The 13,670-nt window shown below is 33.5% G+C and overlaps 1 protein-coding gene across 3 annotated transcripts in view; it reads left to right on the forward strand.

Moving 5' to 3' along the window:
* The window catches only part of CSMD3 (CUB and Sushi multiple domains 3), a 1,080,114-nt gene that overhangs the window by 752,147 nt on the left and 314,297 nt on the right, over nucleotides 1-13,670 (forward strand). For all 3 annotated transcript variants that reach the window (XM_029222726.1, XM_029222727.1, XM_029222728.1), the window contains one exon: nucleotides 10,963-11,154. In XM_029222726.1, coding sequence (XP_029078559.1) covers nucleotides 10,963-11,154 — 192 coding nt within the window. The remainder of the gene's footprint in view (nucleotides 1-10,962; nucleotides 11,155-13,670) is intronic.

A 13,670-nucleotide genomic window follows, 5' to 3' on the forward strand; every position in this document is an offset into this window, starting at 1 on the left:
TAGTAGTTATAGTTGGTCACCCTTAATGATAATTGGATGGTTTCAAATGATTTTACACGGAAGAGTAGCTAAGATTTTTGTTTGTTTTGCTTTTGTGTTAAATTGCCTTGTTAAAAATAAACTTATATAGAACTATTGTGTTATACTCAAGTCAGCTTTATGACATTTAAACAGGTAGAAGCTCAAAGACTGAGAATCGTTGAGAGCCATAGGTAGGTGGGTTACATCAATTGTTATATGAACAAAATGAACTTATTTTACCTGTATCATAATTTAAGAAATAGACTAATTACGCCAATGAACATTAAGGCATATTCAAATAACATATTTATTAAGTTTCTGCTCTGTGTAAGAACTGTTCTAGGAAAGTAAAGTGCGTGAAAAACTGTGGTGATTCCTGGTTGTGTGTTAATAAATTTACAATTTACCAGATCAAATCAGTTTTTTGGAAGTTCAGAATAGTCGTGTAATATAGCAAAATAAATTAAGTAACAGTATTCAGAAATCCCTTTTACTATTAGAATATTTGAGAGAATTGAATGAATTCCATAAATTTTCTCAAGATGTCAAATGAATGAAAGCTATTACAGAAATGGGGACATTTAAATGGTTACAGCATCAAAGGTATTCATGGGATCCTAAAGGGAATCTGAATCAAATTACTTTTTGTGAAAATGCTCTTTCTTAATGATATAAGTAGGAGACAGGAGACATAATACTGAGATATTATTCTTGCTCCTTGTTTATTTAAAGGTTTTTTCCTACCTGTGCTAGAATTGTTAATTATTAACATTAACACAACAGAAATTAACAAAATGATGTTGAATACATATTTTTAAATCCTGAGAACTCTTGTGTATAATGTGATTTCTTATGACGTCCTCCCAAAGACAAATGAAAATCCAAGCAAATCATGTTTACAGATATTGCTGTGTGATGGACTAAAAATAACAGTATCGTGATTATTGCTCAAATATAATTGGTGTGATCTGCTTAGAAGGGCAAATGTTTTTAAATCTGTTTTCCTCTTTCTCTTTTTGTTTTCTGACAGGGCTGGTGACATTTTTCAAGTCATGGCTCAATGTTTACATAATGGTGTTTCTTTGTTCTGCATCATTTTGTATTTCTCTTTGTCTAAAATGTCAGTGGGTTTCATAGGGGAAACCTAGATTTCCTTTTCTGATATGTAAATTCTATGTAATGTGAGATTATTGATGCAAAGATACTGGGCATTGTAGGCCATACCTGGATATAAAATTGTATGGGGTACTCAGGTGTCTGGAATGAGTAAAATCATTGACTTTTTTGTCATTGCTGTGAGCTACTCGTTGTCAAAAAAAAAAAAAAAAAAGAAAAGAAAGAAATCCTTAAAAAGAAAATACTTGAAGTCACTCTTCTTAATGACTCTGGCTGTTCATTATAGGATGTGCATCATTATGAAGATGGAAAGCTATAGAATTGGGAAGAGAGTATAAAAGCAATTATTTTTTAAAAAGGGCATACATACATCTATGAATATTTTTCAGACTCAGAACTGAAACTAAAATGTTTCAGTCTATATTCTGGAACTAAAATATTTATAGTCTGCTTCCAAGGTGTCTCTGGATATCCCCGGGTCAGTAAATGCTCCTAAGATTTTCTGATCCAATGGCTATGTGCTGAGCTCCTTTGTTAAGGAGGGTCCTGGAAATAGTAACACATCTGTTATTAAATGTATTTGTTCCTAAGTGTTACTTCTGTTTTTTACAATGGCAATCTTTTTACATATCTGCAATTATCTTAATAGTTAACCACAGATTTCCTAGCTTTGAAAGAAGCTACTTCCCATCCTCCAAATATACTTTGGTTTCCAGCCTTAGCACCTGTAACCAGGCTTTTTTTTTCTTTCAATATGCCCCACCCACCTTGGGCATCAACTGAACTGTTCAACTTCAAGAATATCATTTCAAGTATTCATTCAAATATAATTTCAAATATTTCCCTACTGGTGTCTACCCTGATTCCTTCAGCCAGAGTTAGCCTACATTTTAACACTTCTTTTGCAGTAGTCTATATCCACAGCTAATGTAGCTGTTATCACATGGTATTGTGGTTATTTTTGTTTGTTTGTTTGTTTTGTTTTTTGCAAACATGTTATGCATAGTTCTTCATGGGGCCATTTCACTTCATAATGTCTTTAGTCAGTTTTAGTCCAATTACAACTTTTTACATACTCTTGGTAAATTAACATGTAGTCTGAATACTGATTTTGTAAAATGTTTTTGTGATATAGAAGATTCTACTAGGCCACATATTTTGTATTCCTAAATTTCTTAGAAGCAGTAATTAATTTTTGAACATGAGAGAATTTGCTAAGATGTGCAAACATGGGGGAAAATGGAAAAGAACAGGCTTTGTGTTCGAATCCCTGTATCCAGTCATTTCTAAACCCACCCCCACCCCTGCCATTCTGTGGTATGTTCCCCTTAAAATTATTCCACCTTTGTTTCTGAAACATCTGAGAGAACACTGTGAGATAAAGTGGAGTTCCAATATTCACATTAAGAGGACTAGAGACAGGAGAGAGGAAATTTGGCTAGGGCAGATCAGGTAAAGATTCATGAATGAAGTAGAATTAAAGGTTGTGTTGGTGGATCACAGAAAGAAATAGTGGAGAGTATTCCAGGCAAAGGGAATAGGATGAAGAAAGGTACAGAGATTAGAAAGAACATGCTAAGCAAATTCAAGGGAAATAGAGCAAATAATTTAATTCAGATTAATCCCATTTGCCTAGCTTCTCACTAGTTTTAGCATAAACAGGCCTTTTATGACCGTCCGTATCTAATGACACCTGCCCTATCTAATGATAGTCTTTTTTTTTTTTTTTTTTGCGGTACGCGGGCCTCTCACTGTTGTGGCCTCTCCCACTGCGGAGCACAGGCTCCGGACGCGCAGGCTCAGCGGCCATGGCTCACAGGCCTAGCCGCTCCGCGGCATATGGGATCTTCCCGGACTGGGGCACAAACCCATGTCCCCTGCATCGGCAGGCAGACTCTCAACCACTGCGCCACCAGGGAAGCCCATGATAGTCATTTTTTATCTACCTTTCTATTATCTGTTTTTTGACTTAACAACATTTGCTGTTGTCTGGTTATCTTCATTTTAAGAGACAGAATTGCATTTGGTTGAGAATAAAATGAAGAAATATTTTAGAACAGGCCTTTAAGTTGTGTTTTATTTCAACTGTCTTATTAGTCCATTCATTATATAGTCACTAAGAATAGCAAATGAACCAGTGGAAACAGTGGTTGAGATGACACTTTTGACTTCAAGTAATGGTAAACCTAACCATGGCTTAAACAATTAGGATTTATTTTTATCATATGAGAGCTGTAAAGAGAGAAAAGGTAGGTAGATCTTTATTCAGTTGTTAAAGGGCCATGCCGCTGTCCTTTTGCTGTGGCACTCCTAGTGTGTTCACTCTTGTTCTCATGATTGTTGTGACATGGTCACAAGATGGCTACTTTAACACTGAACATATTCAAGGCAAAAAGAAAAAGGGAACAGGTAGTGTCAGCCATATATGTCCCTTTTATCAGGAATGCAAAATCTTCTGTCAGACATTCTTTTATCTCTCTTTGTCCAAAACAGGGCTATGTGGTTATGCCTAAATTTCCCAGCAAGGCAAGCTGGAAAAATGAAGCATTTGTCAGACTAAAATATTGGATTATTATTTGACTATGATGATATACTGCCTGATATGCTTCAATTACTGCTGGGAGCAAAATCAAGGTTTTGTTCATGAGGGAGAAGAAAAGAAGAGCTATTGAGAAGACAGTGTACAGTGTTTACTATGATGTACAGCTGTAACAGATATTCCAAAACATGATAAGTTCAAAGATATTGTATTAATAGATGCCTCTGTGATTAATGGTGTCATGGAAGTCCAGAGACTCTTGAGTGCCTAGAAAGGAAAATCACTTGGCTCACCCATTATTAATAGTTTTAGTTCTACTATACTAAGAAGACAGTGAGCTTCTCTCACTTTCCTTAACCAGTAAATAAATTACAACATACCTGGTATGAAAATGCTACACCACATTTGAGGGGAGAAAATTTCCCACTCCTTTATTTTTCTAAAGCGAATTAAATCTCTTCAGTCTTCATCCTTTAGAGTTGTCAAGAAAACTCTTAACTTAGTCTTTTGTAGAGAGATCCTTCTTCTCCCAAATTACTTTCTCGGTGAAGCCTAGTTTCATTTAGAGAACTGAAGCATGGATAGCTATGCTGGTTGAATGTAAAACCTCTGTGACAAACTTGGTCAGACCTTGACTAACATTAGGGAATCCAATTGCTCTTCCGTCCCTCCAATTTCTCAGAATTAACTCCCTCTTTGAGTCAGGCCGCTCTTCCATTCTTTTCAAAAATGGCTAACAATTACTTTTGCCCTTGAGAAATCTGAAACTTATTCCAAATAAAAATCTAGATGAGGCATATTTTCAGGTGCTTTATACAACATAAAGTAATTAAATATGTAGTTGTCTTTCCTAGAGAGTATAGGGGAGTAAAGTGAGAGAAAATTACTATTGCCGCCTTCTAAAGTTGGAAGAAAAGGTCAGAAATTAGGATCTCAATGCAATATTCTCCCTAAAACATCACTCTGCTCTGGATAATTCAATAATAGAACTTAGCAAAACCTGATAGGATACTCTGACCAGATCCCCTCAGCCGCTCAATACACATTCAAGAATGCATTCCTAAATCTGATGTCTTTTACTGTGTTTCTCTCTGAAGGCTGAGTTGTAGAAATGTCATTTCTTTTTGGTCACATGTTTTGTCTTGCCTTTTATTCCTCTATTGGAATTAACTTATTAATGTGAAAGTTATTCATAGGTTTAAATTTTGTCTTTCTCCACTGGAATGTTTTGTGCTCTGGGAATAAAGAGAACACTGAAGAAGACAAAGTTCCTGCCCATATGAAGCTAACTCTTTAGTGAGACAAGACAGAAAAGAAAGATATGAACAAAAGATAAGAGAACTGCATTTAGAAATATTTGTAACAGTATGATAGGATAGATAGGTCTACTGTACCCAGTTTGTTCAGGGACTGTGTCTCAGGAGGTGTCACATGAATTGATACCTGAATTATAATAAGAGATCTGAGGGTAGAGGGTTCTAGGCAGATAGATCAGCAAGTACAAAGGCCTAAGAGACTTCAGCTTGAGTTATTTGGCTGGAGCTGTGTAAGCAAGGAGAATGGGACAAAATGAGAGGTAAAGTTTGAAGCTAGGCAGGGGTGAGGTGGACTTTAGTAAGGGACTTAAGATTTTATTTAAAAGGCACACAGAGGCATTTAACATTATTAAAACATTAAATATAAGAGTTAAAATAATAGCTAACATTTATCTACTACGTACTAGATACAGATATAACTCTATGAGGGAAGTACTATTATCCTCAGTGAGAAGAGGAGGAAAAACAAAGCACAGAAAAGTTGTTACTTGCCCAAGGTGACATAGCTCATAAGTGCAGATATGGAAATTGAGCTGAGGGCCTCTGTCTCTAGAATTCGCAAGCCTAATCACTATACTATATTACCTCCAATCCAAGGTTTTGATATTTTATATTTAAAATTCCATGGATTTACATCTTTTTTTTTTTTTTTTACTGTTGAAGTAAATGTAAAAATAATAATAATTTTTTTAAATGTTAATGCAGTTCTTCCTAAAGAAACTTTTGTCATTTATGCCTAAGTATCTGAATGTTTTTTATTGGCCAAATTTACTATCAAAGAATGATTTAGGCCTAGTATCTCTTATTTTGTTCATGAAATCTTTAAACTCTATTTCTTGGAAATATGCTTCATTGCAGATTTTTCTGGCTCTATTTATTTCTAGTTAATCCACTTTCATTCAGCAGAAAGGAATTGGGTATTTTAAACAATCATCCAATAAAGAGCTAAATTGCACCTTTTTGATAGATTATAGGATTGTCTTCTCAGAAGCTGATCTGGCAAAAGTCCGTGATGCCCAGCCATTAGGCATTAACTCTGGGCCCAGATGTCTTCTTGTTATCACGTCTGCACATTTAATTTTCTAAAAATCCCATTTGAAAATGTCCATTATCCCAAGGGTATAGTTCAGATATATCTGGATGTTCTTAGCCTTTGAGCTTTGTTGCTTGAAGTAGTTTAGTAATCTACACGGAACATGGCCATTTCAAATTTTATATTCAAATTAAAGATGGGCAATAGCTACCTTGTGATGACATTTCTTGCATACTAGCTTTATAAATATATAATAAGTTACCCTATTTTAACTCTTTAGTTACCAATATGGTGTTGACAATGTTAACCATGAAAAATAATCAGATGACCTATTAACTCTAACTTTACTCTTAGTATATAATTTATTCAATGCAAATGCAAGTAGAAAATAAGTAAATTACACAGAAGCAACAATGTTACTCTATGTAAATCTGTATCCTATAAACTACTTAACAGGTATATTTGGCATTTCTGTTACTCTTTAAATCTTGAAAATTAACCAGGCAATAAAGGAAGTATTGACTAATGCTACATTATACAGTACAAGGTATTCTAACTAAAATATTGAAGAAATACTTCTTGGTTACCTGTCATTTATATATACAATATTGGATATAATTTCTTCATGTTAGAATAACAGAAGAGTCATCTTCATAGCCTTCACATCCCAAAAGCTTTGTAAGTTTTGAGCTTAAATATGTAATGACCTACTAACTTACTCCTTATATAAAATTAACTTCTGGCAGATTGAAGACATATGCAAGTCTCAAAACTTTAAAACGCTTAGAAAAAAATGTGGCCTAGAATAGCTGTGTCTTTAAGGCGAAGAAAGATTTCTCAAAGAAGATACATGAGCAAAAATCTCTCAATACTCAGGAGCATTCCTGCCCTTCTAAGCACTTCCCTTAAGTGTAGAGACTAAAAACCTGGCGACTGCATTTCCCCTGCCCTTGCCAGCCAAGATCTCTGCTTAGATTCTGCCAATTAAAGGCAAACATGTGAGAGCTGAAAGGTAGGATGGATCAAGAAGCCATTATTTTCCAGCAGCATCTGCAGGCAAGAGTGTGGTGCTGGCAGGTGGTTGTATGTGGCAGCAGCTTCCCTGAACTCCTGGATTCTTGAAAACCAGCAGTGATCTTCTGACCTTCACACCCTCTGAATTTCTTTGTATTTTCCCTCTAATTTATTGTGCTGAATTCGAGCAACTCAAAATATCTAAGTGGCTTCTGTTTTATTGACCAAGTCCCAGTCCTTATTATTATTATTATTATTTTTACAAATCTCTCTATAGGGAAATATACCATAAACACAAAATTTAAATGATATATTTTAGAAGTAGATATTTAAAATATAATAGAAAAACATACACTCCATAGAAAGGAATCCTACAAATCAATTAAAAAATATAGTCTAAAAGAAAATATGGGCCAAAAAATTTCACAGTAGAGGTAATTCCAATAACAATAAGCAAAAGACAAAAAGTGCTTGATAGAAATTAAGAAATGAAAATTAAAGCCAACATAATTTTATATTGCATGTTCACAAAAATTGGTAAAAATTAAAAAGTGGTGTGATACTAAATGATAATTTAAAGAACTTGAAACTCATGAGCTTTGGGGAATGTAAGTTGGTATAGTCACATAGGAGAAATTTGGTGATATCTAGTAAAATTCATTTTTAGATATGTCTAGGTTGAGCCAATTATGCATATACTAAATTTGGCTGATGGCTAAAAATTAACATTCAGACAAAGCTGAATCCCACTATCCCAGAATGATGTACAAATTTAAGATGTACAAGACACAAACTAGCATATTTAATAATATCACTTACTTTTTCATGCCCAAAGATTAAATTGTGGGAAAGGCTTTGAGTAACATATTTTCTAGTCAGAACTTTATACATAGGATTTAGAACAACGGCAATTAAAAAGAAAAAATAATTATTTACCTTATCTCCTATTCCTCCAGTTGGAAATGCAAAGCAATCATTTGCACAAGCTTTTCTGTTTGTTTGTTTAAAATCTTAACTTCTTTTTTTTTTTAATACTTGCTGGAAAAGTAACTGTTTTGAATGATTTTTCCAAAATTTGATTACACTGCTACTATTGATATATTTATATAAATGGCTAATTTACATATATAATTTGATATATTATAATTTACATAGGTAAATAAATTACATTAAAAGTTACTCAACAAATAGAATTAAAAAGTTAAATTAAATGTATATAGCTTTTGGGCTTCCCTGGTGGCTCCACAAAGGGAGAGGCCACGACAGTGAGAGGCCCACGTACCGTAAAAAAAAAAGATAAGACAGTTTTGAATATTTATGAATAAGCAACAATAATTCCACCAAATTGGACTAAATTATGTTGTTCTTTGTAGCTTATATACTGTTGTCCATGTGTCTTTTCATCTACAATGCAAAGTATTATAAATTATCTTAATTTACAAAGAGTATCCATTATACCTCATCACCAGCAATTGCCAACCACATTTACAAAGCATTCAAATTAAGGGAGGATGAATTTGGTAATAAACCTTGAAAAGAGAGCTTGATTTCCATTTTTATTTTGATAAATGATATGTGGTAAAACTCAAAAGTGGCTGAATCTTGAATAATAAACTGAATATTATGTCTGGTAAAAGGAACTCAAACTTGTTATTTTCAAGCAGGGACATTTTAAATGTAGTGTTAAGTGTGCAGATCCATACAAAGTAGTATGTCCTAAAAATTTTGTTACTACTTCTGTTGTTTCTACTTCTGTTTTTGAAAGGCTGACTTGCCTGACCATGTATCCTTTATATCTCATATACGTCATAATTTGAGTTAACAACTTCTAACCTCTTGTATGGCTCTGTTTCTGAAGCTGTTTGCATTTGTGTTATTTTAACATATTTTCACCCTAATGAGGCTGTCACAGATTGACCCATATAGGAAATTCCTGAAGGTTTTTTAACTGTCTCATAAATTTCAGTTTCTCAACAACACTATCTTAGCTTATTTTTCAGTTGTCTCCTAGAGATAATTGCCTCTAAGAATCACACTCACTTATGAACATTATTGAACAAATGATTGTAAATTAATTAAGGTGTGTGAAATAATTCTGTTGGTTAACAGAGGAGGGAAAGATGAAGAACCCCTAGAAGAGACTAGGAAGAGCTCCTTATGTTCTCCAAGAGCTAATGTAGACCTTAACATACAGAATTATAGTGTAAATTCAGTACTTCTAGCTGTACATTTCTGGTAATTTTATGTTTATTTTGACACTCTAGGAAATCAGTACTATAAATTAGTGATTTGTCATCAGTGAGCTAATAAATCCTTTTTTGCTTTCTAGTTCAAATTTAGATTAATTTGGCCAAGGATCTGTGCCTACAAAAGAGATACAAATCTCTTTTTGATTATCATATGATTTAAGATGTACATAAAAAAGTTGTCCTTTTGTCAAATATTATTTGTCATGAAATCACAGACTTCCCTAATTCATGAAGCTATCTGGAATATTTATCATAGTCCTCTAGTCCCAGAAGCTATAATTGATATAATTTAGCACCTAATTATTGTTGGTGCATTCATTATATCTTACATTTATCATACATTTATGTAATTTGTAAAACATTAAGGGCAGAAGAATTCCTTAGCTAGGGAGCTTAGATTTTGATAACTAGTGTCATGTTTTATTTACATTCTGAAGTACCCTTTTTTAGTCCTTTCAGTATCTTAATAGTGAATTGTGCTATGACTGTTTTTTAATATTCATCTTTATTAATTTTATTCTGAATACACACACAAGGTATTCTGGATGTACAGAGATTATTATTTAAGTGATATAATTAATAATAGTAATAATAATAACTGTGTCAGCATCCCTTTGACCCAGTCCTTACCCCTGTAGTAACACGATGAAAATCAGATGGAAAGATCTACACGAGTGACCAGGGACAAGGAATAAAGAAAAATGCACGTGCTGTGCTTAAGATAGTTGTCTTTAACTCCTCTCCTGAAAGGAGGAAGAAAAAAACTTCTGCTCTTTGGAGATGGGATAGAAAGAATTCTCGGTTTTTATTCTAACCTTTGGAATGTAAATTTAGGGTTTCAATAGTCAGATTAGCCTCCTGTATCTCCAAGTTTTATAATCTAGAGACATCTGTAAGGTTCTGGGTCTCATTCTTCCTTGAAATGTAAACACAAACCCCCTTCAGAGTTAGGTTCATCTCTGCAGTTCTCTCACTACTCAAACAGTTGTAACTTAACTTCTCAAGTGTTACACTTAGCCCAAGATCACAAGTTTCCAGCAAAAGTCATGTGGAAAGCCCCAACCCTTTAGAAATCAAAAATATGTTCTCTACACCCTACTCTTTTTTTTTTTCCTTGTGAGAAATTTTGAGAGTCGTACATTCTGGAGAAGGCAGAAAATAAAAATTCAGAGTTCTTCAAACTGATTACTGTGTTATATTAACTCTTGATAAAGTATATTTTAAATATAAGGCTATTTCACTTTCTTCTAAGACTATAAAAGTAAAGCAGTCTAAAGTTATATTTGCAGTGGAGACATTTGTTACTGGGACAGTTATGATTTCACATATTTTGTATGGATTTTAATTTTTCATTATTTGATCATAATAGTTACATTGGTCAGAATCTATTAGCTGCAAATCACTTGAAGCAGGCAAGAATCTTACTACTATAAGTTATGATATAGTCATATAGACCATGGGGTAGCATTGCTAAATTTGAATAATACAACAAATTCTAATTTTTGAGAAAAAAAGCTCTCTATGGTGGCTGTAAATGAACAAAATTAAATACGGTAAGAGTAATAAAACCAGGAAAAAGCATGTAATCATATAAAAAAATAAAAAGGGATGATTTGTACAGTTTTAAATCTTCCTGTTAAATTTTGTCTTTAATAAACTTGTATTTTCTCATAGGTTTTGAACTTTCACATTGTGAGGATCCTGGCATTCCACAATTTGGATACAAGATCAGTGACCAAGGCCATTTTGCTGGTAGCACTATCATTTATGGATGCAATCCAGGCTATACTCTCCATGGAAGTAGCCTTCTCAAGTGCATGACAGGGGAGAGAAGGGCATGGGACTACCCTCTGCCATCCTGTATTGGTAGGATACTGCTTTAGGTTTTCATGAAATACTTCTATGGAAGTGTTATTAAAATATACTGTACCTTTTCAAGTTATTCAGTCTGTCCACACACAACTCATACTTTAATCAAAAAGTTAATGAATTCATAATTCAGATTTGTGGAGAGTGAGAGGGTTCTTTTCATAATCTTACCAGTAAGTACATTCTCTTCTTTGGGTTAAAAATGGTTTGAAGCCATTATGTTTATCTTATCTTGATATAAAGTTTAACTCACTACAAAAATATGCTGAAACTCTTAATCATACACATTTATTGAATCACATCGACCAGTTTTGTTTTTTGTGGGGTTTTTTTGTTTTTTTTTAGATTTGTTTTTATATACAAAATTATTGCTTATGCTGGTATCAAGCTAGATTAAAAAACAGTAAACTATTCTCAATAACTTCAAAGTCTTTATTTATATACTTTTTCAAAAACTAAAAGTGCATATGTTTTTCTTATGTGTATGTATCATGACATAATTAAATGAATTTCAGTAACAAAAGGCAATGTGAGAGTCAGTGATATCAGATATATTGCCTACGTGAAGCTATAGATTGATCATTTTCTCTCTTGTTTGTATAGCTGGAGTACAATTTTATTGCTACCATCTTTAGACTGATTAACAAATAACTGGGTATTATGTGAGAAGCAGGGTGGATAGAAAAGTGTTGATAAAGACATCTGCTTTTTTTTTCTTTTTTTGCTCCAATATCAAATAGGTGCCAGGCTGGAATACTAGGACAAGAAAAGATACTTAAACAATATCAAAACATTTAAACAAAACACTAACTCCTCAGTAGGGAACAAACATGATTCTTTAGCAATTCTTATTTCTGAATGGCATTTGTGGAAGCACAAATCCATTCTGTGTCAGGCCCATATGGATAACATTGACTTAAACTTTTTTTTTTTTTAACAGATTTATTAAGTTGTAATTGGTATCTTTAAAAAATGCACAGGGCTTCCCTGGTGGCACAGTGGTTGAGAGTCCACCTGCCGATGCAGGGGACACGGGTTTGTGCCCCAGTCCAGGAAGATCCCACATGTCGCAGAGTGGCTGGGCCCGTGAGCCATGGCCGCTGAGCCTGCGCGTCCGGAGCCTGTGCTCTGCAACGGGAGAGGCCACAACAGTGAGAGGCCCGCGTACCGCAAAAAAAAAAAAATGCACATGTTTAATGTATACAATTTGATGAGTTTGGAGACCTGGACCTTTTGAGACAAATTTTAATGTTTGTTAGTTGATATAGTCAACATAGGAATCTCCACAAAACTTGAAGGAATTCAAATAGAAAAAAATGAAATGCTAGTTATTAGAGGTCTTACAACTAATTGCAGTGTTTTTGATGACATGAGTTTTCTATTGGTTTATTAAAACAGTGATTCACACAGAAAGCAAACATACTTTTATCTAACCAGAATGCAATTATAGTGCTTTCCTTTCAGATGGCATCTGAATTTTGGATAGATTATGAGGATAATACTACAGTAACAACCTAAATTGACAAAGCTTGAGATTCTGGAATATGACCAACAATCAACCCACTGTCATTGGTTATGAGAACAATGTAGCACTGATTAGTTCTCTCTGAAGTTATGTTCTTTGATGTAAATATGAAATATATTCAGAAAATCATTAAGGGTTGCAATAGCACAGAACTATAAACTTGTAAATACTGACTTACCATGTTGTCTTTAAAATTTAAATCATAAACAAATACATTAAAAAACATATATTTTCCTTATATGTTGAACCAAGGTGAAGACATTTTTCGTATTTTGGAAAAATTTTATGCAAATAGGACATTTGGTCTGGGATCAGAAAGAAGATTTTAATTTTGTTTGCAATGAATCAATGCACTTTATGTTTATGAATCTGCCAAGTCAAAATTTAATGACGTGACACTGCTCAAGATTTCATGTGAAGGGTAATCTCTTTTTTTTCTGTTTTTTTTAATGATGGTTGATCAGGAATAACAGCTGAAACAGTTGGACACATGGTGTGTCATGCTATGACTTCCATGATAACAGAAGATGAAATTCTATTTTAGATGGTGTTCTTTACTGGCAATAATTAATAGCTTTACCACCTGGCCTAAAATCATAATTTTCTATGCCCATTAACCTTAAATATCTATTATGATTATATTTTTGCCTTTGCCAAATAAGAAACTTTTTCTCAATTATATGGATTATTTCTAGGTAATTATGTTTCTGTAGCTTATACATTGAGCAAATAAAAATTAATTTTTGAGACACCATAGCCAAAGAACTTTAACCTGTACACCTTCATTTTTGTCTACAAATGTAAGACTTCTGTCAGAATATGAACCCCAATGTTATGGTATATCACACTGGTTCATTTGAAATCAAAATACCAATAATATTTGTAGCAAAGAAATATGGAAAAAGAAAGAGGTATGTTTAGATTCAAGATAAACACAGTACGCAAAATTGCAGTTTGCCTTGAAGTTGCTTAAAAATTAATCTGGAGG

This window comes from Monodon monoceros, unplaced genomic scaffold, assembly GCF_005190385.1.
Source record: "Monodon monoceros isolate NGI ecotype Baffin Bay Population unplaced genomic scaffold, NGI_Narwhal_1 Super_Scaffold_14, whole genome shotgun sequence".
Lineage (NCBI taxonomy): Eukaryota > Metazoa > Chordata > Mammalia > Artiodactyla > Monodontidae > Monodon > Monodon monoceros.